This window comes from Lampetra planeri, unplaced genomic scaffold (assembly GCF_965212315.1).
Source record: "Lampetra planeri unplaced genomic scaffold, kcLamPlan1.2.h2 scaffold_1377, whole genome shotgun sequence".
Classification (NCBI taxonomy): Eukaryota; Metazoa; Chordata; class Hyperoartia; order Petromyzontiformes; family Petromyzontidae; genus Lampetra; species Lampetra planeri.
Window position 1 is genome coordinate 2,170 of NW_027614096.1, and position 27,823 is coordinate 29,992.

General features: G+C 55.0%; 1 protein-coding gene and 1 long non-coding RNA gene across 2 annotated transcripts; both read right to left on the reverse strand.

The window, feature by feature from the left end:
• Positions 1-4,698: 4,698 nt before the first annotated feature.
• On the reverse strand, positions 4,699-16,244 carry LOC144739231 (uncharacterized). The gene is made up of 3 exons (XR_013589390.1): positions 16,035-16,244; positions 8,899-9,077; positions 4,699-4,756 (listed from the first exon to the last, which is right to left on the reverse strand). It is a non-coding gene; the product is annotated as an uncharacterized LOC144739231 (long non-coding RNA).
• Positions 16,245-22,323: 6,079 nt separating this feature from the next.
• LOC144739232 (calcium-binding protein 4-like) lies at positions 22,324-27,765 on the reverse strand. Its single transcript, XM_078622201.1, has 4 exons — positions 27,759-27,765; positions 26,535-26,678; positions 24,020-24,129; positions 22,324-22,572 (listed from the first exon to the last, which is right to left on the reverse strand). The coding sequence occupies exons 1-4, from the start codon at positions 27,763-27,765 to the stop codon at positions 22,324-22,326; spliced, it is 510 nt and encodes a 169-aa protein (XP_078478327.1).
• Between the last annotated feature and the right edge of the window lie 58 nt (positions 27,766-27,823).

Genomic DNA, 27,823 nt, shown 5'->3' on the forward strand with positions numbered 1-27,823 from the left:
ACCATGTCACCTACTCACCCACCATCTCACCCACTCACTCGCTCACCCACCCACCACTCACCATGTCACCCACTCACCATGTCACCCACTCACCCACGCACTCACCCACCCACCCACCCAATCACCCACTCACTCACCATGTCACCCACTCACCCACCATGTCACCCACTCACCCACGCACTCACCCACTCACACACACACAGACACACACAGACACACTGACACACATTGACACACACACTGACACACACACACTGACATGCACACTGACACACACACACTCCCACACACACACACACACACTGACACACACAGACAGACACACACACAGAGACACACACACTGACACACAGACACTGACCACACACACACACGCGTGTTGTAGGAATCTGCGTGTGGGCTGACCGGTCACTCGCGTGTTTCCGGCGCGGTCCACCAGGTCGCGGCGTGCACGCAGCTTCACGGCGTGGTTGGGCAGCACGATGGTGGCACGAAGAGACTCCACTACCTCCACCTCCTTGTGCGGGATGTACGTGCCTGGTGGTGAGACACACACACACTCAGACACTCACTCACACAGAAACTCAGACACTCACTCACTCAGACACTCACACACATAGACACACACACAGACACTCACTCACACACACTCAGACACTCACACAGACACTCACTCACACAGACACTCACACGCAAAGACTCCACTACCTCCACCTCCTTGTGCGGGATGTACGTGCCTGGCGGGGGAGACACCACTCACTCACTCAGACACTCACTCACACAGACACTCACACAGACCACACACAGACACTCACTCACACAGACACTCACACAGACACTCACACACTCACACAGACACTCACACACTTAGACACACACACAGACACTCACTCACACAGACACTCACACAGACACTCACACACTCACACAGACACTCACACACTTAGACACACACACAGACACTCACTCACACTCACACGCAGAGACTCCACTACCTCCACCTCTTTGTGCGGGATGTACGTGCCTGGTGGTGGAGCGGGGGTGCAGTGGTTAGCAGACACTCACACAGACACTCACTCACTCACACAGACACATACACTCACACACACACAGACACTCACTCACATAGACACACACACAAACACTCACTCACTCACACAGACACACACTCACACACAGACACTCACACGCAGAGACTCCACTACCTCCACCTCCTTGTGCGGGATGTACGTGCCTGGCGGGGGAGCGGTGGTTAGCACACCGCTCACACGCACTCACACAGACACTCACTCACACAGACACTCACACACACAGACACACAGACACACACTCACACAGACACTCACACACACAGACACTCACTCACACAGACACTCACTCACACACACACACTCACACAGACACACACTCACACAGACACTCACACACACAGACACACAGACACACACTCACACAGACACTCACACACACAGACACTCACTCACACAGACACTCACTCACACACACACAGACACACACTCACACAGACACTCACTCACACAGAGACTCAGACACTCACACAGACACACACTCACACAGGACACACTCACTCACACACACAGACACTCACACAGACACTCACACTCACACAGACACACACACACTCAGACACTCACACAGACACACACTCACACACTCACAGACACACTCACACACTCACTCACACAGACACTCACTCACACACACGCACACAGACACACACACAGACACACACACAGACACACACACACTCACACACACACACCCACACTCACTCACACACAGAGACACACAGGGTGAGACACACAGGGTGAGACAGGGTGACACAGAGGGTCACACACTCACACACACTCACACAGACACTCACACACAGACACACACACACTCACTCACACACAGAGACACACACACTCACACACACATACACACACTCACTCACACACAGAGACAGACACACACACACTCACACAAACACCCACACACTCACTCTCACACAGATACACACACTCACTCACACACAGAGACAAACACACGCACACACACACACTCAGACAAACACACGCACACACACACTCACACAAACACCCATACACTCACTCTCACACACACACTCACACACACACTCACACACACACTCACTCACACACACACTCACACACAGAGACAGACAGGGAGGCACAGGGAGACACAGGGAGACACACAGGGTGAGACAGGGAGACAGACAGGGTGAGACATAGGGAGACACACAGGGAGACACAGAGAGACACACAGGGTGAGACACAGACAGGGTGACACAGAGGCTCTCACCAGGACCCTGGAAGAGCCACTCGTCCCCGGCAAGGCGCTGCTCGTCAGAGTCGTCCTCGTGGTCGATCAGAGCGCGGAGACGAAGAGCAGAGTCCACCGGGACGACTCGGAGCGGAGATACTGCCTGGGGGGAGACACGGAGACACTCACCCACCCACTCACCCACTCACCCACCTACTCACTCACCTACTCACTCACCTACTCACTCACCTACTCACCACTCACACCTACTCACTCACCTAGTCACCCACCTACTCACCCACCCACCCACTCACCCACTTACCCACTCACCCACTCACTCACCTACTCACTCACCTACTCACCCACCTACTCACTCACCCACCCACCCACTCACTCACCTCACTCACTCCACCCACTCACTCACTCACTCACCCTCCCACTCACTCACCCACCCACTTACCCACCCACCCACCTACTCACCCACTCACTCACCCACCCACTCACTCACTCACTCACCCCCCCCACTCACTCACTCACCCACTCACCCACTCACCCACTCACTCACTCACCTACTCACCCACCTACTCACTCACCTACTCACTCACCTACTCACTCACCTACTCACCCACCTACTCACTCACCTACTCACCCACCTACTCACCCACCTACTCACTCACCTACTCACCCACCTACTCACTCACCCACCTCACCCACCCACTCACCCACTCACCCACTCACTCACCTACTCACTTACCCACCCACTCACCCACTCACCCACCCACTCACCTACTCACCCACCCACCCACTCACCCACTCACTCACCCACCCACTCACTCACTCACCCACCCACTCACCCACTCACCCACCCACTCACCTACTCACCCACCCACCCACTCACCCACCCACTCACTCACCCCTCACTCACTCACTCACTCACCACCCACTCACCCACCCACTCACCCACCCACCCACCCACCCACTCACCCACCCACCCACCCACTCACCCACCCACCCACCCACTCACCCACCCACCCACCCACCTACTCACCCCCCACCCACCCCCCCACTCACCCCCCCACCCACTCACCCACTCACTTACTCACTCACCCACCCCCCCCACACACCCCCTCACCCACCCACCCCCCACCCACCAACCCACTCACCCCCCCACCCACCCACCGCCCCACCCCCCCCACCCACCAGCTGTAGCTCCTCCCCCGGGTACAGCGGGAAGGGGTCTTGGCAGAGACGGATCTCCCTGTCGGCGTGACGCAGCTTGGCCTGCCCACTAGCGTCCAGAACGGGGTTCGAGTAGCACCTACTCACCTACTCACCTACTCACTCACCTACTCACCTACTCACCTACTCACCCACTCACTCACCCACTCACTCACCTACTCACCTACTCACCTACTCACCCACTCACTCACCCACTCACCCACTCACTCACCTACTCACTTACTCACCCCACTCACCCACTCATCCACTCACCCACCCACTCACCTACTCACCCCACCCACCCACTCACCCACTCACTCACTCACTCACCCACCTACTCACCCACTCACCCACCCACTCACCTACTCACCCACCCACTCACTCACCCACCCACCCACTCACTCACCCACCCACTTACCCAGCCACCCACCTACTCACCCACTCACCCACCTACTCACTCACCCACCCACCTACTCACTCACTCACCCACTCACTCACTCACGCACCCACTCACTCACTCACGCACCCACTCACTCACGCACCCACTCACCCCTCCACCCCCCCACCCATTCACCCACCCACCCACCCACTCACCCACCCACCCCACCCACCAGCTGTAGCTCCTCCCCCGGGTACAGTGGGAAGGGGTCCTGACAGAGGCGGATCTCCCTGTCGGCGTGACGCAGCTTGGCCTGCCCACTAGCGTCCAGAACGGGGTTTGAGTCGCGGTCCTCTCGCCACCGGGTTCTCCACCACGCAGTAGTGACGCGGTGGCACCCTCACCATGCGTGCCGGAGGGAACAGCACCCTGGGGGGAGATGGGGGGAGATAGGGGGAGATGGGGGGGGAGATGGGGCGGAGATAGGGGGAGATAGAGATGGGTGAGATGGGTGAGTGTGATTGTGTGGTATGGTGGGGTGAAAACCTTACCATGCAGGCCGGATGGATCAGCACCCTGGGGGGAGATGGGGGAGATAGGGGGAGATGGGGGGAGATAGGGGGAGAGATGGTGAGAGAGAGAGAGATGGGTGAGTGATTGTGTGGTAGTGGCGGAGTCAGACCCTCACCATGCGTGCCGGAGGGAACAGCACCCTGGGGGGAGATGGGGGGAGATAGGGGGAGATGGGGGGGAGATAGGGGGGGATGGGGGGAGATGGGGGGAGATGATGAGAGAGATGAAGAGATGGGTGAGTGTGATTGTGTGGTAGTGGTGGGTGAGACCCTCACCATGCGTGCCGGAGGGAACAGCACCCTGGGAGGAGATGGGGGGAGATAGGGGGAGATGGGGGGGGAGATGGGGCGGAGATAGGGGGAGATAGAGATGGGTGAGATGGGTGAGTGTGATTGTGTGGTAGTGGTGGGGTGAAAACCTCACCATGCAGGCCGGATGGATCAGCACCCTGGGGGGAGATGGGGGAGATAGGGGGAGATGGGGGGAGATAGGGGGAGAGATGGTGAGAGAGAGAGAGATGGGTGAGTGATTGTGTGGTAGTGGCGGAGTGAGACCCTCACCATGCGGGCTGGATGGACCAACACCCTGGGGGAGATAAGGGGAGATAGGGGGGAGATGGGGGGAGATAGGGGGAGATGGGGGGAGATAGGGAGAGAGATGGTGAGAGAGAGAGAGATGGGTGAGTGATTGTGTGGTAGTGGCGGAGTGAGACCCTCACAATGCGGGCTGGATGGACCAACACCCTGGGGGAGATAAGGGGAGATAGGGGGAGATGGGGGGAGATAGGGGGAGATGGGGGAGATGGGGGGAGATGGGGGGAGATAGGGGGAGAGATGGTGTGAGAGAGAGATGGGTGAGAGTGATTGTGTGGTAGTGGTGGGGTGAAAATCTCACCATGCAGGCTGGATGGACCAGCACCCTGGGGAGATGGGGGGAGATGGGGGGGAGATAGGGGGGGGAGATAGGGGAGATGGGGGGGATAGGGGGAGAGATAAGGAGAGATGGGGGGGAGATGGGGGGGAGATGGGGGGGAGATGGGGGGGGAGATGGGGGGGGAGATGGGGGGGGAGATGGGGGGGAGATGGGGGGGGAGATGGGGGGGGAGATGGGGGGGAGATGGGGGGGAGATGGGGGGGAGATGAGATGAAGAGATGGGTGAGTGTGATTGTGTGGTAGTGGTGGGGTGAAAACCTCACCATGCAGGCCGGATGGATCAGCACCCTGGGGGGAGATGGGGGAGATAGGGGGAGATGGGGGAGAGATGGTGAGTGAGAGAGAGGGAGAGATGGGTGAGTGTGATTGTGTGGTAGTGGCGGAGTGAGACCCTCACCATGCGGGCTGGATGGACCAGCACCCTGGGGGGAGATAGGGGGAGATGCGGGGGAGATAGGGGGGGGATGGGGGGAGATAGGGGGAGAGATGGTGAGAGAGAGATGGGTGAGATGGGTGAGTGTGATTGTGTGGTAGTGGTGGGGTGAAAATCTCACCATGCAGGCTGGATGGACCAGCACCCTGGGGGAGATGGGGGAGATGGGGGGAGATGGGGGGAGATGGGGGGGAGATGGGGGGGAGAGATGGTGAGAGAGAGAGATGGGTGAGATGGGTGAGTGTGATTGTGTGGTAGTGGTGGGGTGAGACCCCTCACCATGTGGGCTGGATGGACTAGCACCCTGGGGGAGATAAGGGGAGATAGGGGGAGATGGGGGGGAGATAGGGGGAGATGGGGGGAGAGATGGTGAGTGAGAGAGATGGGTGAGTGTGATTGTGTGGTAGTGGCAGGGTGAGACCTCACCATGCGGGCTGGATGGACCAGCACCCTGGGGGGAGATAGGGGAGATAAGGGGAGATAGAGGGGGAGATGGGGGGAGATAGGGGGAGAGATGATGAGAGTGAGATGGGTGAGTGTGATTGTGTGGTAGTGGTGGGGTGAGACCCTCACCATTGCAGGCCGGATGGATCAGCACCCTGGGGGAGATGGGGGAGATGGGGGGAGATGGGGGGAGATGGGGGGTAGATGATGAAAGAGAAGAAGAGATGGGTGAGTGTGATTGTGTGGTAGTGGCAGGGTGAGACCCTCACCATGCAGGCTGGATGGACCAGCACCCTGGGGGGAGATAGGGGAGATAAGGGGAGATATAGGGGAGTTGGAGGGGAGATGGAGGGAGACAGGGGGAGATGGAGGGAGATGGAGGGAGATAGGGGGAGATGGGGGGAGATGGGGGGAGATGGAGGGGAGATGGCCCCTCGGGATAGAGTCATCTTGTTGGGTGACTTTAATGCCTGAGTTGGTCATGATGCTGGCACCTGGTCTGGAGTGATTGGAAGGCATGGGCCAGATCAGCTCAATAACAACGGCAGGAGGCTGCTAGATTTTTGTGCAGCCCATGGGCTTGTAATTACCAACACGCTCTTCCAGCATCGGCGCATCCACACAACATCATGGATGCATGCCGGGTCCAAGCAAGAACATCTGCTGGACTACGTAGTGATGGAACAACGGATGCGGGCCCATGTCCTTGACACAAGGACCTACCGTGGAGCTGATCTGCCCACTCACTGACCATCGACTAGTCATCTGTAAGATGCGCCTGCCATTTTTCCACTCCGGTGGTGGGTGTACACCCAGGACCCCATTCCAACCTAAAGTGGCCTTGGTCTCAGCTAGCTGATGAAAGTTGCAAGCGAGAATTTCATCATCGCTTGCGGCAGGGGTTGGGCAAATCCTCCCCCACTCCTCCAGATGTCGACGGGAAATGGGTGAGGTTTAGGACTGTGACTCAGGCAGCTGCAATGGCTGCTTTGGGTATGCGGTCCAGACCTCCCCAGAGACCCTGGCTGACAGAGGAGGTATTCAAGCTGGCTGAGAAAAAGCGACAGGCCCACTCTCATCGGCTACAGCATCCCACGTCAAAGAATGAGGAGGCTTACCGCAGCCTTCGCTCGGAGGTACGGAGAGCCGTGAGGCGCTGCAAGGATGGGTGGTGGTCGCGGGTTGCTGAGAAGATGGAGTCTGCCTCAATGGCCCACGATCACAAATCCCTATTTAATTCCATAAAAAAGTAACCTGCAGCACCACACCTATTACCATCATTAGGGGCAAAAACGGCGATCCAATCTCCGACCCCCAGGGACAGGTTTGCAGATTTGCTGAGCATTTCTGTGAAGTCCTGGGGGAGGGGAAATCCCTCCACATCGTGTGGCAAAGTGGGGATGACCCTGCTGAGGCTGCGGTGCCTCAAATATTGGAAGAGGAAGTCACCCCCTGTGAGTGGCTGTCTGAGGTGCCATCTGTTGAGGAAGTACTGAAGGCGATTCAGAGTCTGAGACCAGGAAAGGCATCGGGCAGAGATGATCTCCCAAGCGAAATGCCGAGGGAAGCTGGAGTTTGTGCACAGACTGTTCTATATGACAACATAACAACAACAAAAAAGTAACCTGCAGCGCCACACCTATTACCATCATTAGGGGAAAAAATGGTGATCCAATCTCCGACCCCCAGGAACAGGTTTGCAGATTTGCTGAGCATTTCTGTGAAGTCCTGGGGGAGGGGAAATCCCTCCACATGGAAAACATAACAACAGTCTGGACCACTGGATGGGTTCCGCAGAACTGGAAGGATGCCCTGGTGGTCCCCATCTTTAATAAGAGAGACCGCACAGACTGTAACAAGTACAGGGGCATCTTACTCCTCAGTGTGCCGGGGAAAGGTCCTGGCAAGGATTATTCAACACCACCTTGCGAGGCACGCTGTAGAGAGGCTTGCGGAGCCCCAATGTGGTTTCAGGAAAGAGCAGTCCTGCACAGATGCCATATGTTCTGTCCATTTGCTACAGCAGAGGTGTAGGGAATTCCAACAAGACCTACATCTCTGCTGTATTGACCTGGTCAAGGCCTATGATACCATCAGTAGGCCTGGGCTCTGGGTTGTTCTTCGTGCTTTTGTTCGGCCGGATCGAGGGGGCTAAACGGGCGCGGCACGAGTTAGAGAAGAGATGGAGTGATGTGGTACAGGAGGACGTGGAGCTGAGTGGACTTGCCGATGACTGGTACCAGCGGTGTCCAGATCGGCCTCTGTGGAGGAGGCTCGTGAAGGACGCTACTGGGCAGTTGGAGGCAGTCGCCCTCCAGCAACAACGGAGGGCGGAGGAGCGACGCTCACAACAACGAGCAGAGCGCCGGGTGGCTAAAGCACAGCAAGTTGGCACAGTAGGGGGCACAGGTGGTGCATCAGCCAATCATCTCGGTCATCTCGGTCAGTCGACCCGTGGCACCTGCTGGGTCTGCCCCGTGACCTCCTGCCAGCGGGCGTTCGACACTTCACGTGGCCTCGAGGTGCACATGGGCTGGCACAAGCGTCGTGGTGACGTCACCGCCACTTAGTGGCGAATGGCGGTTGTTGTTGTTGTAGTTAGTTAGTTAGCGAGTAGTTAGTGAGCAGTTACCTCTCATTGTCGGGGCGTATGTACGTGCGTGGGCCCAGTTCCAGGCGCGTGATGTTGGAGCTGAGATCAAGCACGTGAGTGTAGTGATGGGGAGGGATCCGCACAATTGCCTCCTCCGCCATGCCTGATGATGACGATGCTGCTGCTGCCGCTGCTGCTGCTGACTAAGACAACGATTCCTGATGACGACGACAACAACAACAGAAAGATAAAGGTCACCCGTGTAGCCTCTAGCGATGGTATAGGGGCAAGTGCTGTTAGCACAGAGACCCACAGACTCATTCACACAGACACCCATAGACTCATCACAGAGACCCACAGACTCACTCATAGAGACCCACAGACTCACTCACACAGAGACCAACAGACTCACCACACAGAGACCTACAGACTCACCACACAGAGACCCACAGACTCACCACACACAGAGACCCACAGACTCACCACACAGAGAGCCACAGACTCACACAGAGACCCACAGACTCGCTCACACAAAGACCCACAAACTCACCACACAGAGACCTACAGACTCACCACACACAGAGACCCACAGACTCACCACACAGCGAGCCACAGACTCACCACACAGAGACCCACAGACTCACCACACAGAGACCCACAGAATCACCACACAGACTCACTCACACAGAGACGCACAGGCTCACCACACAGAAACCAACAGACTCACCACACTGAGACCCACAGACTCACTTACACAGAGACCCACAGTATTTCTCACACAGAGAGCCACAGACTCACCACACAGAGACCCACAGACTCACCACACAAAGACCCACAGAATCACCACACAGACTCACTCACACAGAGACGGACAGACTCACCACACAGAGACCAACAGACTCACCACACTGAGACCCACAGACTCACTCACACAGAGACCCACAGAATCACCACACAGACTCACTCACACAGAGACGCACAGACTCACCACACAGAGACCAACAGACTCACCACACTGAAACCCACAGACTCACCACACAGAAACCCAGACTCACTCACACATAGACCCATAGACTCACTCACACAGAGACCCACAGACTCACTTACACAGAGACCCATAGACTCACTCACACAGAGACCCACAGACTCACCACACAGACTCACTCACACAGAGACGCACAGACTCACCACACAGAGAACAACAGACTCACCACACTGAGACCCACAGACTCACCACACAGACACCCACAGACTCACCATACAGAGACCCACAGACACACCATACAGAAACCCATAGACTCACCACACAGAGACCCACAGACTCACCACACAGACTCACTCACACAGAGACGCACAGACTCACCACATAGAGACCCACAGACTCACCACACAGAGACCCACAGACTCATCACACATAGACAATCAGACTCACCACACAGACTCACCACACCGAGGCCCATAGCAACACAAACATATCACACAGAGACCCATAGCAACACAAACTCACGACACAGAGACCCATAGCAACACAGACTCACCACACCGAGACCCACAGACTCACCACACAGAGACACACAGACTCACCACACAGAGACACCACACAGACTCACCACACAGAGACACACAGACTCACCACACAGAGACCCACAGACTCACCAAACAGACTCACCACACAGACTCACCACACAGACTCACCACTCAGACTCACCACACAGAGACACACAGACTCACCACACAGACTCACCACACAGACTCACCACACAGACTCACCACACAGACTCACCACTCAGACTCACCACTCAGACTCACCACACAGAGACACACAGACTCACCACACAGACTCACCACTCAGACTCACCACTCAGACTCACCACACAGACTCACCACACAGAGACACACAGACTCACCACACAGACTCACCACACAGACTCACCACACAGAGACACACAGACTCACCACTCAGACTCACCACACAGACTCACCACTCAGACTCACCACACAGAGACACACAGACTCACCACTCAGACTCACCACACAGACTCACCACACAGAGACACACAGACTCACCACTCAGACTCACCACACAGACTCACCACACAGAGACACACAGACTCACCACACAGAGACCCACAGACTCACCAAACAGACTCACCACACAGACTCACCACACAGACTCACCACTCAGACTCACCACACAGAGACACACAGACTCACCACACAGACTCACCACACAGACTCACCACACAGACTCACCACACAGACTCACCACTCAGACTCACCACTCAGACTCACCACACAGAGACACACAGACTCACCACACAGACTCACCACTCAGACTCACCACTCAGACTCACCACACAGACTCACCACACAGAGACACACAGACTCACCACACAGACTCACCACACAGACTCACCACACAGAGACACACAGACTCACCACTCAGACTCACCACACAGACTCACCACTCAGACTCACCACACAGAGACACACAGACTCACCACTCAGACTCACCACACAGACTCACCACACAGAGACACACAGACTCACCACTCAGACTCACCACACAGACTCACCACACAGAGACACACAGACTCACCACACAGACTCACCACACAGACTCACCACACAGAGACACACAGACTCACCACACAGACTCACCACACAGACTCACCACTCAGACTCACCACACAGACTCACCACACAGAGACACACAGACTCACCACTCAGACTCACCACTCAGACTCACCACACAGACTCACCACACAGAGACACCACTCAGACTCACCACACAGAGACACACAGACTCACCAAACAGACTCACCACACAGACTCACCACACAGACTCACCACTCAGACTCACCACTCAGACTCACCACACAGACTCACCACTCAGACTCACCACTCAGACTCACCACACAGACTCACCACACAGACTCACCACACAGACTCACCACTCAGACTCACCACTCAGACTCACCACACAGACTCACCACACAGACTCACCACTCAGACTCACCACACAGACTCACCACTCAGACTCACCACACAGAGACACACAGACTCACCACACAGACTCACCACTCAGACTCACCACACAGAGACACCACACAGACTCACCACACAGAGACACACAGACTCACCACACAGAGACACACAGACTCACCACACAGACTCACCACACAGACTCACCACTCAGACTCACCACACAGACTCACCACACAGACTCACCACTCAGACTCACCACACAGACTCACCACACAGACTCACCACACAGAGACACACAGACTCACCACACAGACTCACCACACAGACTCACCACACAGACTCACCACACAGAGACACACAGACTCACCACACAGACTCACCACACAGAGACACACAGACTCACCACTCAGACTCACCACACAGACTCACCACACAGACTCACCACACAGACTCACCACACAGAGACACACAGACTCACCACACAGACTCACCACTCCTGTGCTCACAAAGCTGCGCCTTATAAACTGGCAGAACCGGTTGTGTAAAGACAAAGCTGCCCCGTGTAGCCTCTGACAATGGTGTAGGGGAAAGTGCTGTCAGCGTAGAGCAAAAGACAAAGCTGCCCCGTGTAGCCTCTCACAGTGGTGTAGGGGCAAGTGCTGTTAACTATACACTACACTATACACCACACTATAAACTACATTATATACTACACTATACACTACACTATACACTACACTATACACTAGACTATACACTACTACACTACTATACACTACACTATACACTACTACTCTACACTATACACTACACTAAACACTACACTATGCTACTGACAGCACTTGCCTCTACAGCACTGCTAGAGGCTACCTGGGGGAGCCTTGTCTTTGTGTCTAATGGCGCTGCTGCTACTGATAGCACTTGCCCCTACAGCACTGCTAGATGCTACCTGGGGGAGCTTTGTCTTTGTGTCTATAGGCGCTGCTGCTACTGACAGCACTTGCCCCTACAGCACTGCTGGAGGCTACATGGGGAGCTTTGTCTTTGTGTCTATAGGCGCTGCTGCTACTGACAGCACTTACCCCTACAGCACTGCTGGAGGCTACCTGGGGGAGCTTTGTCTTTGTGACTATAGGCGCTGCTGCTACTGACAGCACTTGCCCCTGCAGGACTGCTAGAGGCTACCTAGGGGAGCTTTGTCTTTGTGTCTATATCTCACAGAGAAACAGTGGGAAAGTGGGCGGAAAGTCCCTATACCCTTCAGAGCCACGCGTCCCATACTTCCCCCACGCCCTCATTGCTTATTGGTAATTGATTGACAGGCGAGCAGCAGGTGCGTCACCACCATCCAGGGCGGGAAGTCCCTATATCCTTTCAACCGTAGTCCCAATGTGTTATTACTACATTGGGGGTATAGAGACTTCTCGTCCACCCGGGCGGGAAGTCCCTATACCCTTTCAACCGCAGTCCCAATGTGTTATTACTAGAATAGGGGTATAGAGACTTCCCGCCCACCCTAATTATTTGTTGGTATTGATTGACAGGCGAGCAGCAGGTGCGTCACCACCATATGGAGCCAGTTCAAACCGGAATAGGTGGGCGAGAAGTCACTATACCCTTTCAGCCGCAGTCCCAATGTGTTATTACTAGATTGGGGGTATAGGGACTTCTCGTCCACGTGGGCGGGAAGTCCCTATACCTTTTCGACCATAGTCCCAATGCGTTATGACCAGAATACAGGTATAGGGACTTCTCGTCCACGTGGGCGGGAAGTCCCTATACCCTTTCAACCGCAGTCCCAATGTGTTATTACTAGATTGGGGGTATAGGGGCTTCTCGTCCACGTGGGCGGGAAGTCCCTATACCCTTTCAACCGTAGTCCCAATGTGTTATTACTCCATTGGGGGGTATAGGGACTTCCCGCCCACCCTAATCATTTGTTGGTATTGATTGACAGGCGAGCAGCAGGTGCGTCACCACCATATGGAGCCAGTTCAAACCGGAATACGTGGGCGGGAAGTCCCTATACCCTTTCAACCGCAGTCCCAATGTGTTATTACCAGATTGGGGATATAGAGACTTCTCGTCCACCTGGGCGGGAAGTCCCTATACCCTTTCAGCCGCAGCCCCAATGTTATTACTAGAATGGGGGTATAGGGACTTCCCGCCCACCCCAATCATTTGTTGTTATTGATTGACAGGCGAGCAGCAGATGCGTCACAACCATATGGAGCCAGTTCAAACCGGAATAGGTGGGCGGGAAGTTCCTATACCCTTTCAACCGTAGCCCCAATGTGTTATTACTAGATTGGGGTATAGGGACTTCTCGTCCACCTGGGCGGGAAGTCCCTATACCCTTTCAACCGCAGTCCCAATGTGTTATTACTAGATTGGGGGTATAGGGACTTCTCGTCCACATGGGCGGGAAGTCCCTAAACCCTTTCAACCGCAGTCCCAATGTGTTATCACTAGATTGGGGGTATAGGGAATTCTCGTCCACCCCAATCATTTTGTTGTTATTGATTGACAGGCGAGCAGCAGGTGCGTCACCACCATTGGAGCCAGTTCAAACCGGAATAGGTGGGCGGGAAGTCCCTATACCCTTTCAACCATAGTCCCAATGTGTTATTACTACATTAGGGGTATATGGACTTCTCGTCCACGTGGGCGCGAAGTCTCTATACCCTTTCGACAATAGTCCCAATGTGTTATTACTAGATTGGGGGTATCGAGACTTCTCGTCCACCTGGGCGGGAAGTCCCTATACCCTTTCAACCGTAGTCTCAATGTGTTATTACTAGATTGGGGTATAGAAACTTCTCGTCCACAAGGTAGTTAAAATCTCACCACGGTGAGATCCCGCGGGGTCACCAAAATAGGGTGTCGCGGGTGGTGGAACAATGTAGAAGGGGGAAGTGTCCCTTTAAGACCACTCTCCCTTTCCATTAACAAATGGGCACGTGTCCCTTTAAGACGACTCTCCATTTCTATTAACTAATGGACAAGTGTCCCTTTAAGACAACTATGTATCTCTTAACAAATGGGCACGTGTCCCTTTAAGACGACTATCTCTTGACTAATGGGCACGTGTCCCTTTAAGACGACTAACTATTAACAAATGGGCAAGTGTCCCTTTAAGACAACTCTAACTCTCTTAAACACTGCACACGGATCCTTATCACCAGGTTATAGACGTACAAAGTACACACACACCCATTCACTCACTCATTCACCCATTCACTCACCCACCCATTCACTCACTCATCCATCCACTCACTCACCCACCCATTCACTCACCCATTCACCCACTCACCCCCACCCATTCACTCACTCCCTCACCCACTCATTCACTCACTCACTCACCCGTTCACTCACCAACCCACCCACCCACCCATTCATTCACCAACCCACCCACACATTCACTCACCACACACTCACCACACACTCACCCATTAATTCACTCACCACACACAAGAGAAAGCTCCCCCAGGTAGCCTCTAACAGTGCGTGTGTGGGTGGGTGTGTGTATGTGGGTGTGGTTGTGTGTGGGTGTGGTTGTGTGTGGGTGTGATTGTGTGTGGATGTGATTGTGTGTGGATGTGTGTGTGGCTGGGTATGTGTGTAGATGTGTGTGTGTGGTTGTGTAGTGTATGTGGGTGTGGCTGTGTGTGTGATTGTGTGTGGATGTGGGTGTGTGGATGTGTGGTTGTGTGTGGATGTGGGTGTGACTGTGTGTGTGTGTTTGTGTGTGTATGGCTGTGTGTGGATGTGACTCTGTGTGTGTTTGTGTATGTGTGTGCGGCTGTGTGCAGCTCTGTGTGTGTGGCTGTGTGTGTGTATGGTTTGTGTGTGTAGCTGTGTGTGCAACTGTGTGTGTAGCTGTGTGTGTGGCTGTGTGTCTGTGTGTGTGTGTCTGTGTGTGTGTCTCTGTGTGTGTGTCTCTGTGTGTGTGCAGCTCTGTGTGTGTGTGCAGCTCTGTGTGTGTGGCTGTGTCTGTGTGTGTAGCTGTGTGTCTGTAGCTGTGTGTCTGTAGCTGTGTGTCTGTAGCTGTGTGTCTGTAGCTGTGTGTCTGTAGCTGTGTGTGTGTAGCTGTGTGTGTGGCTGTGTCTGTGTGTGTGTGCAGCTGTGTGTGTGTAGCTGTGGCTATGTGTGCGCGTGTCGCTGAGCGCGTGATGGGATTTACTCACGACACGGAGACCCGGAGACACACGGAGTGCAGAGAGACACACCACGTGGCACAGACAGACACACACGTGTGGCACAGGCAGACACACACGTGTAGCACAGGCAGACACACACGTGACACACACAGAGAGAGACACACAGAGGGGAGCGCACACACAGAGGGACGCGCACAGAGAGAGGGTAGAGAGACCCGGAACTAAACGATGCCTCTGGGGGCTCAAAGGGCGTTGGTTGGGGATGTCACGGTCCACGATTGGCTCAGGCTCACAGAGCCAGACTGAGGCTCACTCCCATAGGGGTTCAGTGTTGAATTACTGAGGCTCACAGAGCCAGGCTGAGGCTCACTCCCATAGGGTTCAGTGTTGAATTACTGAGGCTCACAGAGCCAGACTGAGGCTCACTCCCATAGGGGTTCAGTGTTGAATTACTGAGGCTCACAGAGCCAGGCTGAGGCTCACTCCCATAGGGTTCAGTGTTGAATTACTGAGGCTTACAGAGCCAGACTGAGGCTCCCTCCCACAGGGGTTCAGTGTTGAATTACTGAGGCTTACAGAGCCAGACTGAGGCTCCCTCCCATAGGGTTCAGTGTTGAATTACTGAGGCTCACAGAGCCAGACTGAGGCTCCCTCCCATAGGGTTCAGTGTTGAATTACTGAGGCTCACAGAGCCAGACTGAGGCTCCCTCCCATAGGGTTCAGTGTTGAATTACTGAGGCTTACAGAGCCAGACTGAGGCTCCCTCCCATAGGGTTCAGTGTTGATCACTGAGGCTCACAGAGCCAGACTAAGGCTCCCTCCCACAGGGGGTTCAGTGTTAATCACTGAGGCTCACAGAGCCAGACTAAGGCTCCCTCCCATAGGTAATGGTAATCACTGAGGCTCACAGAGCCAGACTGAGGCTCACTCCCATAGGGGTTCAGTGTTAATCACTGAGGCTCAGAGAGCCAGACTAAGGCTCACTCCCATAGGGTTCAGTGTTAATCACTGAGGCTCACAGAGCCAGACTAAGGCTCCCTCCCATAGGGGTTCAGTGTTAATCACTGAGGCTCACAGAGCCAGACTAAGGCTCCCTCCCATAGGGGTTCAGTGTTAATCACTGAGGCTCACAGAGCCAGACTAAGGCTCCCATAGGGTTCAGTGTTAACCACTGAGGCTCAGAGAGCCAGACTAAGGCTCACTCCCATAGGGTTCAGTGTTAATCACTGAGGCTCACAGAGCCAGACTAAGGCTCCCTCCCATAGGGGTTCAGTGTTAATCACTGAGGCTCACAGAGCCAGACTAAGGCTCCCTCCCATAGGGGTTCAGTGTTAATCACTGAGGCTCACAGAGCCAGACTGAGGCTCACTCCCACAGGGTTCAGTATTAATCACTGAGGCTCACAGAGCTAGACTAAGGCTCCCATAGGGTTCAGTGTTAATCACTGAGGCTCACAGAGCCAGACTAAGGCTCCCATAGGGTTCAGTGTTAATCACTGAGGCTCACAGAGCCAGACTAAGGCTCACTCACTCACCCACCTATTCACTCACCCACCCACTCACTCACCCCCTACAGCACTGTTAGAGGCTACCTGGGGTTCTTTGTCTTTGTGTCTATAGGCGCTGCTGCTGCTACTAACAGCACTTGCCCCTACAGCACTGCTAGAGGCTACCTGGGAGATATTTGTCGATGTGTCTATGGGCACTGCTATTCGCTACTACTGACAGCACTTTCCCCTACAGCACCGTCGGCGGCTACCCGGGGGAGCTTTGTCTTTGTGTGTGGTGAGTGAATGAGTGAGTGAATGAGTGAATGGGTGGATGAGTGAAGGGGTGGATGAGTGAGTGAGTGGGTGAGTTGAGTGAATGGGTGGATGGGTGAGTGAATGGGTGGATGAGTGAATGGGTGGATGGGTGAGTGAATGGGTGGATGAGTGGGTGAGTGAGTAAATGGGTGAGTGAGTGAGTGAATGGGTGGGTAAGTGAATGAGTGAGTGGGTGAGTTGAGTGAATGGGTAGATGGGTGAGTGAATGGGTGGATGAGTGGGTGAGTGAGTGAGTGAGTGAATGGGTGGGTGAATGGGTGGAGTGATTGATTGGGGTGAGTGAGTTGAGTGAATAGGTGGGTGGGTGAATGGGTGAGTGATTGAATGGGTGAGTAAGTTGAGTGAATGGGTGGATGGGTGAGTGTGTGGGTGAATGGATGGGTGAGTGAGTGTATCTGTGTGTGTGACACTTTGGGGAAGACAAAGGCGGCCGGGTGTGTGAGTGGTACTGGTCACCCACCCCATCTGTGTGTGGCCACAGATACGCTGCTGCTGCTGACAGCACTTGCCCCGACAGCACTACTAGAGGCTACCTGGGGGAACTTTATCTTTGCCTTGAAATGTGCATAAACCGACGTCAGTCGAGCAAGCACGAGACGATGACTTCGTTGTTATGGACCAGGAGAGGTTTTATTAACACAGCAGGTGGGTGGGTGGGTGAGTAAGTGAGTGGGTGGGTGAGTGAGTGAGTGGGTGAGTGGGGGAGTGAGTGGGTGAGTGGGTGGGTGGGTGAGTGGGTGGGTGAGTGGGTGGGTGAGTGGGTGAGTGGGTGGGTGAGTGAGTGAGTGGGTGGGTGAGTGGGTGAGTGAGTGGGGGAGTGGGTGGGTGAGTGAGTGAGTGAGTGGGTGAGTGAGTGGGTGAGTGGGTGGGTGAGTGAGTGAGTGGGTGGGTGGGTGGGTGAGTGAGTGGGTGAGTGAGTGAGTGAATGGGTGGGTGAGTGGGTGAGTGGGGGGGGTGGGTGAGTGGGGGAGTGGGTGGGTGAGTGGGTGGGTGGGTGAGTGAGTGGGTGAGTGGGGGGGTGGGTGAGTGGGGGTGTGGGTGAGTGGGGGGAGTGGGTGAGTGAGTGGGGGAGCGGGTGAGTGAGTGGGTGGGTGGGTGAGTGCGTAGGTGGGTGGGTGAGTGGGTGGAGGAATGGGTGGGTGGGTGGGGGAGTGGGTGGGTGGGTGGAGGAGTGGGTGGGTGAGTGGGTGAGTGGGGGGAGTGGGTGAGTGTGTGTGAGTGTGTGTCTATGAGTGTGTGTATGTGTGTGTGTGTCTGTGTGAGTGAGTGTGTGTGTGTCTGTGTGAGTGTGTGTGTGTAGTGTGTGTGTGAGTGTATGTGTATGTATGATTGTGTGAGTGAGTGAGTGTATGTATGTGTGTGTCTGTGTGAGTGTGTGTCTGTGTGAGTGAGTGTGTGTGTGTCTGTGTGAGTGTGTGTATGTGTGTGTATGTGTGTATGTGTCTGTGTGTGGGCTTATAGCGGCCTCTAGTGGCGGCTGTGGGTCACGTGACGCTGTTGGTGACTTAAAGGGAAAAGCTGACGACTACAGATTGGTGATGGTGGTGATGGGGATGGTGGTGATGGTGGTGATGGTGATGATGATGGTGGTGATGATGGTGGTGGTGGTGATGGTGGTGATGATGATGATGGTGATGATGTGGTGTTGATGGTGGTGGTGGTGATGGTGATGATGGTGGTGATGGTGATAATGGTGGTGATGGTGTTGATGGTGGTGGTGATGGTGATGATGGTGGTGTTGGTGATGATGGTGGTGTTGGTGATGATGGTGGTGTTGGTGATGGTGATGATGGTGTTGTTGGTGATGATGGTGGTGATGTTGATGGTGATGATAGTGGTGATGGGGATGATGGTGGTGGTGGTGGTGATGATGGTGGTGATGGTGATGATGGTGGTGATGGTGATGATGGTGGTGATGGTGATGATGGTGATGATGGTGGTGATGATGGTGGTGGTGGTGGTGATGGTGATGATGATGGTGGTGATGGTGATGATGGTGGTGATGGTGATGATGGTGTTGATGGTGTTGGTGATGGTGATGGTGGTGGTGATGGTGATGATGGTGGTGTTGGTGATGGTGGTGGTAATGATGGTGGTGATGATGGTGGTGATGGTGGTGGTGATGGTGATGGTGGTGGTGATAGTGGTGATGGTGGTGATGGTGGTGATGGTGGTGATGGTGATGATGGTGGTGATTATGGTGGTGATGATGGTCGTGTTGGTGATGGTGGTGGTGATAATGGTGGTGATGGTGATGATGGTGGTGGTGATGATGGTGGTGATGGTGGTGGTGATGGTGATGATGGTGGTGGTGATGATGGTGGTGGTGATGATGGTGGTGGTGATGGTGATGATGGTGGTGTTGGTGATGGTGGTGGTGATGATGGTGGTGGTGATGGTGGTGATGATGGTGGTGATGATGGTGGTGGTGATGGTGGTGTGGTGATGATGGTGGTGGTGATGATAGTGGTGGTGATGATGGTGCTGATGGTGGTGATGATGGTGCTGATGATTGTGCTGATGGTGGTGATGATGGTGCTGATGATTGTGCTGATGGTGGTGGTGATGGTGATGGTTATGATGGTAGTGGTGATGATGGTGGTGATGGTGGTGATGATGGTGGTGATGGTAGTGGTGATGGTGGTGGTGTGGTGATGGTTATGATGGTAGTGGTGATGGTAGTGGTGATGGTGGTGGTGATGATGATGGTGGTGGTGATGGTGATAGTGGTGATGGATGTGGTGATGGTGGTGATGATGGTGGTGATGATGGTGGTGGTGATGGTGGTGATCGTGGTGATGATGGTGGTCATGGTGATGATGGTGGTGATGATGGTGGTCATGGTGATAATGATGGTGGTGGTGTTGTTGTGGTGATGGTGATCATGCTGATGCTGCTCATGATACTGCTGCTGATGATACTGCTGCTGCTGATGATGATACTGCTGCCTGATGATGATGATGGTGATGATACTGCTGCTGATGATACTGCTGCTGATGATACTGCTGCTGATGATGATACTGCTGCTGCTACTGCTGATGATGATGCTGCTGCTGCTGATGATGATACTGCTGCTGCTGCTGATGATACTGCTGCTGATGATGATACTGCTGCTGATTATGATGATACTGCTGCTGATTATGATGCTGCTGCTGATAATGATGCTGCTGATGCTTTTCTTCATTTTGACAACATCTTCACAAATTCTGCAACACACAGACACACACACAGACACACACAATGACACACACACAGACACACATACAGACACACACAATGACACACACACAGACACACACAATGACACACACACACACAGACACACACAGAGACACACAGACACAGACACACACAGAGACACACACACACAGAGACACACACACACAGACACACCATAAACAAAAAGACAAACATCCCCCAGGTAGCCTCTAGCAGTGATGTTGGGGCAAGTGCTGTCAGTAGCAGCAGCGCCTATAGACACAAAGGACAAAGCTCCCTCAGGTATTCTAGATTTGAAGCACAGACATAATTTCAACCGTGATGATGGCTACAAACTGAGTAATCATTGGAAAGATGTGATTAACCATGCAAAAAAGATTTAACTACACTTATTTGGACCATCTTATTTGACAGAAAACTATTGCAGGTTACTGATGGACAGCCAGTTGTTTCACCAGGTTAAGCTTTCTAGCAGGTTTAGCTTTCTTTTTTCACACTTTTATTATGCAGGCCAGGCGTAGTCACAAACCGGACCTCTCCATAATAAAGGCTCAGTCTTTTGTTATGCAATCGATTCATAGTCTCACACCGCACCTTACCATAATAATAAAAAGTGTGCCTCTAGCAGTGCTGTAGGGGGCAAGTGCTGTCAGTAGCAGCAGCAGCGCCTATAGACACAAAGACAAAGCTCCCCCAGGTAGCCTCTAGCAGTGCTGCAGGGGCAAGTGCTGTCAGTAGCAGCAGCAGCGCCTATAGACACAAAGACAAAGCTCCCCCAGGTAGCCTCTAGCAGTGCTGCAGGGGCAAGTGCTGTCGGTAGCAGCAGCAGCGCCTATAGACACAAAGACAAAGCTCCCCCAGGTAGGCCTCTAGCAGCGTCTATGAAGGCTGCTGCCGCTGTGGCCACACACAGAGGGGGGTGGGTGGCCAGCACCACTCACACTCGCCCGGCCGCCTTTGTCTTCCCATGCATCCCCTACCCCTCCCCCCCTCCCCCACTCCAAAAGGTCCCAGTCTCTCTCTCTCTCTCTACCCCACTCTTTCCCACACACACTCTCTACCCCACTCTCTCCCATGGACCCCCTTGATCCCCCTTGACCCCCCCAGGATCTCTCCACGATCTCCCCATGATCCCCCATTGATCTCCAATTGATCCCCTTGACCCCCCCCGTGACCCCCCCCATGACCCCCCGTGACCCCCCATGACCCCCCCATGACCCCCCGTGACCCCCCCGTGCCCCCCACCAGAGAAGTCGACCCTCCCGTCGCCGTTCAGGTCGAGGTCGCCACGATCCCCCCATGATCCCCCGTGACCCCCCGTGACCCTCCTTGACCCCCCCGTGACCCCCCCGTGACCCCCCCGTGACCCCCACCAGAGAAGTCGACCCTCCCGTCGCCGTTGAGGTCGAGGTCGCCCACGATCTCGGCCACCTCGGCCACCAGGAGGCGCTCCCCCAGCAGCGCGCGCAGCGACTCACGCAGCTCAACCTCGCTGATGGCGCCGTCACCGTTACTGTCGAACTGCGGGGCGGGGCGGGGGGGAGGAGTGGGGGGAGGGGGAGTGGGGGGGAGAGGGAGGGGTGAGGGAGGGGGGAGTAGGGGGGAGTATGGGGGAGTGGGGGAGGGGGAATGGGGGAGGAGGGATGGGGGGAGGGGGGATGGGGGAGGGGTGGGGGAGGGGGGAGTGGGAGGGGGAGAGGGGGAGGGGAGAGGGGCGGAGGGAGGAGGGGGGGAGGGAAGGGGGAGTGGGGGAGAGGGAGGGGGAGTGGGGAGAGGGGAAGGAGGGGGGGAGTGGGAGTGGGGGGGTGAGGGGAGAGGGAGGGGGGAGGTGGGGGGGAAGGAGGAGTGGGGGGGAGGGAGGGGGAGTGGGGGGGTGAGGGAGGGGGGGAGTGGGGGATGGGGGAGAGGGAGTGGGGGGGTGAGGGAGTGGGGGGGGATGGGGGGAGTGGGGGGTGAGGGGAGAGGGGGAAGGAGGGGGGAGGGAGGTGAGGGGGAGAGGGGGTGAGGGGTGAAGGTTAGGGGGGGGAGAGGGGGGAGGGGGGGTGAGGGGTGAGGGGAGGGAGGGAGTGGGGGGGGGAGGGAGGGGGGATGGGGGAAGGGGGAAGGGGGGAGAAGAGAGTTGGGTGAGGGAGTGGGGGGAGGGGGTGAGGGGAGAGGGGAGGGGGGAGAGGAGAGTTGGGTTAGGGAGTGGGGCGAGGGGGTGAGGGGAGGGAGGGGGGGAGAAGAGGGAGAGTTGGGGGGGTGTGGTGGGGAGGGGGGTGAGGGGAGGGAGGGATGGGGGATGGAAAATGGGGGGGATGATGTTGACATTGATGACGATGTTGATGTTGATGACGATGTTGATGTTGATGACGATGTTGATGACGATAACGATGTTGATGATGATGATGACGTTGATGATGACGTTGATGATGATGTTGATGATGACGTTGACGATGTTGATGATGACGATGATGACGATGATGATGATGACGTTGATGACGATGATGATGTTGATGATGTTGATGATGATGACGTGATGATGACGTTGATGTTGATGATGACGTTGATGATGATGTTGATGATGATGATGATGTGATGATGTTGTTGATGATGTTGATGATGGTTGATGTATGGTGACGTGATGATGGTGACGTTGATAATGATGACGTTGATGATGATGAGTTGATGATGACGTTGATGTTGTTGATGTTGATGATGATGACATTGATGTTGATTATGATGTTGACGATGATGTTGATGATGACGTTGATGATGATGATGATGTTGATGATGACGATGGTGATGTTGATGTTGATGATGACGTTGATGATGATGACATTGACGATGATGATGTTGATGATGATGTTGATGATGACGTTGATGATGATGTTGATGATGATGTTGATGATGATATTGATGATGATGATGTTGATGATGATGTTAATGATGATGATGTTGATGACGTTGACGATGTTGATGACGTCACCTCGTTGAAGGCCTCACGCATCTCCTTGAGTCCTATCATGGCCGCCGTCTCCTCCAGGAGCTTGGGGCCCATCAGCTCCACAAACTCCTCCAGGTTCACCTTGCCTCCAACTCACATCGTCATCATCACCACCATCATCTCACCACCATCATCACCATCACCATCACCTTGCCTCCAACTCACATCGTCACCACCATCATCACCATCATCTCACCACCATCATCACCATCACCTTGCCTCCAACTCACATCATCGCCATCATCTCACCATCATCATCACCCTTGCCTCCAACTCACATCGTCATCATCATCACCATCATCTCACCACCATCATCACCATCACCTTGCCTCCAACTCACATCGTCACCACCATCATCACCATCATCTCACCACCATCATCACCATCACCTTGCCTCCAACTCACATCGTCACCACCATCATCACCATCATCTCACCACCATCATCACCATCACCTTGCCTCCAACTCACATCGTCACCACCATCATCACCATCATCTCACCACCATCATCACCATCACCTTGCCCCCAACTCACATCGTCACCATCATCATCACCATCACCTCGTCATCACCATCATCATCATCACCATCATCTCACCATCATCATCACCTTGCCTCCAACCTCACATCGTCACCACCATCATCACCATCATCTCACCATCATCACCACCATCACCTTGCCTCCAACTCACATCGTCACCACCATCATCATCACCATCATCATCACCATCACCTTGCCTCCAACTCACATCGTCACCACCATCACCATCACCTCACTATCATCACCATTACCCCATCAGCTCCACAAACTCCTCCAAGTTCACCTTGCCCCCAACTCACATCGTCACCACCACCACCATCACTTCGTCATCATCACCACCATCATCATCACCATCACCTCGGTGACACAGTGAGTGACACAGTGAGTGGACACAGCGAGTGAGTGACACAGTGAGTGAGTGACACAGTGAGTGAGTAACTGAGTGAGTGACACAGTGAGTGAGTGACACAGTGAGTGACACAGTGAGTGAATGACACAGTGAGTGACACTGAGTGAGTGACACAGTGAGTGGGACAGTGAGTGAGTGACACAGTGAGTGAGTGACACAGTGAGTGACACAGCGAGTGAGTGACACAGTGAGTGAGTGACACAGCGAGTGAGTGACACGCACAATTCATGTTGATGTGCTGGTATAGTTCTGTGAGCTCCAGTTCCGTGGGCATGTAGCCCATGGCTCTCATCAGTGAGTGACACAGCGAGTGAGTGACACAGTGAGTGACACAGTGAGTGGTGACACAGTGAGTGACACAGTGAGTGACACAGTGAGTGACACAGTGAGTGACACAGTGAGTGACACAGCGAGTGAGTGACACGCACAGTTCATGTTGATGTGCTGGTATAGTTCTGTGAGCTCCAGTTCTGTGGGGCATGTAGCCCATGCGTCTCATCAGTGAGTGATACAGTGAGTGAGTGACACAGTCAGTGAGTGACACAGTGAGTGACACAGCGAGTGAGTGACACAGCGAGTGAGTGACACGCACAGTTCATGTTGATGTGCTGTTATAGTTCTGTGAGCTCCAGTTCTGTGGGCATGTAGCCCATGGCTCTCATCAGTGAGTGACACAGTGAGTGAGTGACACAGTGAGTGAGTGACACAGTGAGTGACACAGCGAGTGAGTGACACAGTGAGTGAGTGACACAGCGAGTGAGTGACACGCACAATTCATGTTGATGTGCTGGTATAGTTCTGTGAGCTCCAGTTCCGTGGGCATGTAGCCCATGGCTCTCATCAGTGAGTGACACAGTGAGTGAGTGACACAGTGAGTGACACAGCGAGTGAGTGACACGCACAGTTCATGTTGATGTGCTGGTATAGTTATGTGAGCTCCAGTTCTGTGGGCATGTAGCCCCATGGCTCTCATCAGTGAGTGACACAGTGAGTGAGTGACACAGTGAGTGAGTGACTGAGTGACACAGTGAGTGAGTGACACAGTGAGTGAGTGACACAGCGAGTGAGTGACACAGTGAGTGACACAGTGAGTGAGTGACACAGCGAGTGAGTGACACAGCGAGCGAGTGACACAGCGAGCGAGTGACACGCACAGTTCATGTTGATGGTCCTGGTATAGTTCTGTGAGCTCCAGTTCTGGTGGGCATGTAGCCCATGGCTCTCATCAGTGAGTGGACGCAGTGAGTGAGTGACACAGTGAGTGAGTGACACAGCGGAGAGTGGACACAGCGAGTGAGTGACACAGTGAGTGACACAGTGAGCGAGTGACACAGCGAGCGAGTGACACGCACAGTTCATGTTGATGTCCCTGGTATAGTTCTGTGAGCTCCAGTTCTGTGGGCATGTAGCCCATGGCTCTCATCAGTGAGTGACGCAGTGAGTGAGGTGACAGTGAGTGAGTGACACAGCGAGTGAGTGACACAGTGAGTGAGTGACACAGTGAGTGACACAGTGAGTGAGTGACACAGTGAGTGAGTGACACTCACAGTTCATGTTGATGTGCTGGTATAGTTCTGTGAGCTCCAGTTCCGTGGGCATGTAGCCCATGGCTCTCATCAGGGCGCCCAGTTCGGCGTTGCGGATGAAGCCATCGCAGTCACGGTCGTACTCCTTGAAGGCCGCACGCAGCTCTGGGGGGCGGGGGGGAGGGGGGGAGGGGGGGGAGGGGGGAGGGGATGGGGGGAGGGGGGGAAGGGGGGCGGGGGGAGTGATGGGGGGCGGGGGGAGAGGGGAGGGAGTGATGGGGGAAGGGGGGAGAGGGGGGGGCAGGGGGGAGTGATGGGGGGCGGGGGGGAGAGGAGGGGGGGAGGGGGAGGGAGTGATGGGAGAAGGCGGGAGAGGGGGGGCAGGGGGGAGAGGGGGGGCAGGGGGGAGTGATGGGGGGCGGGGGGAGGGAGGGGAGGGGGGAGAGGAGAGAGGGGGGGGAGAGGGGAGAGGGGGAGAGGGGAGAGGGGGGGGAGAGGGGAGAGGGGGGGGGAGAGGGGAGAGGGGGAGAGGGGAGAGGGGGGAGAGGGGGAGAGTTATGGGGGAAGGGGGAGAGGGGGAGGGGAGAGGGGGGAGAGGGGGAGGGGGGGGCAGGGGGGAGGGGTGAGAGGGGGGATGGCAGTTATCAAATACCGTCTCAGCCACAATCACCACCACTCACCACCACCCACCACTCACTACCACCACACTCACCACCCCCACACTCACCACCACCCACCACACTCCACCTCCACTCACCACACTCACCACCCCCACACTCACCCACCACTCACCACTCACCATCAATCACCACCACTCACCACCCCCACACTCACCACCCCACACTCACCACCACTCACCACCACTCCCACAATCACCACCACTCACCACCCCCACACTCACCACCACTCACCACTTCCACACTCACCACCACTCACCACCACTCACCACCCTCACACTCACCACCACCACTCACCACCCCCCCCCACCACTCACCACCCCACACTCACCACCACTCACCACCCCCACTCACCACCACTCACCACCACTCACCACCCCCACACACACCACCACACACACCACCACTCACCACCCCCACACTCACCACTACTCACCCCCACTTACCACACACCATCACACTCACCCCACACTCACCACCCCCACACTCACCCCCACTCACCACCACTCACCACAATCACACTCACCACCACTCACCACTCACCACCCCCCCACTCACCACCACTCACCGTCCATTTCTCCCTGTTCCAGCTCTCTGTCCTGAAACAAAAACACAAAGACAAAGATCCCCCGT

What these genes read in the sequence shown, in the direction of transcription:
- LOC144739232 (XM_078622201.1), bottom strand. An exon ending in CCAGCACATCAACATGAACT is followed by an intron (nt 24,130 to 26,534) that starts GTGAGTGTCACT and finishes TGACGATGTGAG; the next exon opens with TTGGAGGCAAGGTGAACCTG. An exon ending in TGCGTGAGGCCTTCAACGAG is followed by an intron (nt 22,573 to 24,019) that starts GTGACGTCATCA and finishes CCCGCCCCGCAG; the next exon opens with TTCGACAGTAACGGTGACGG.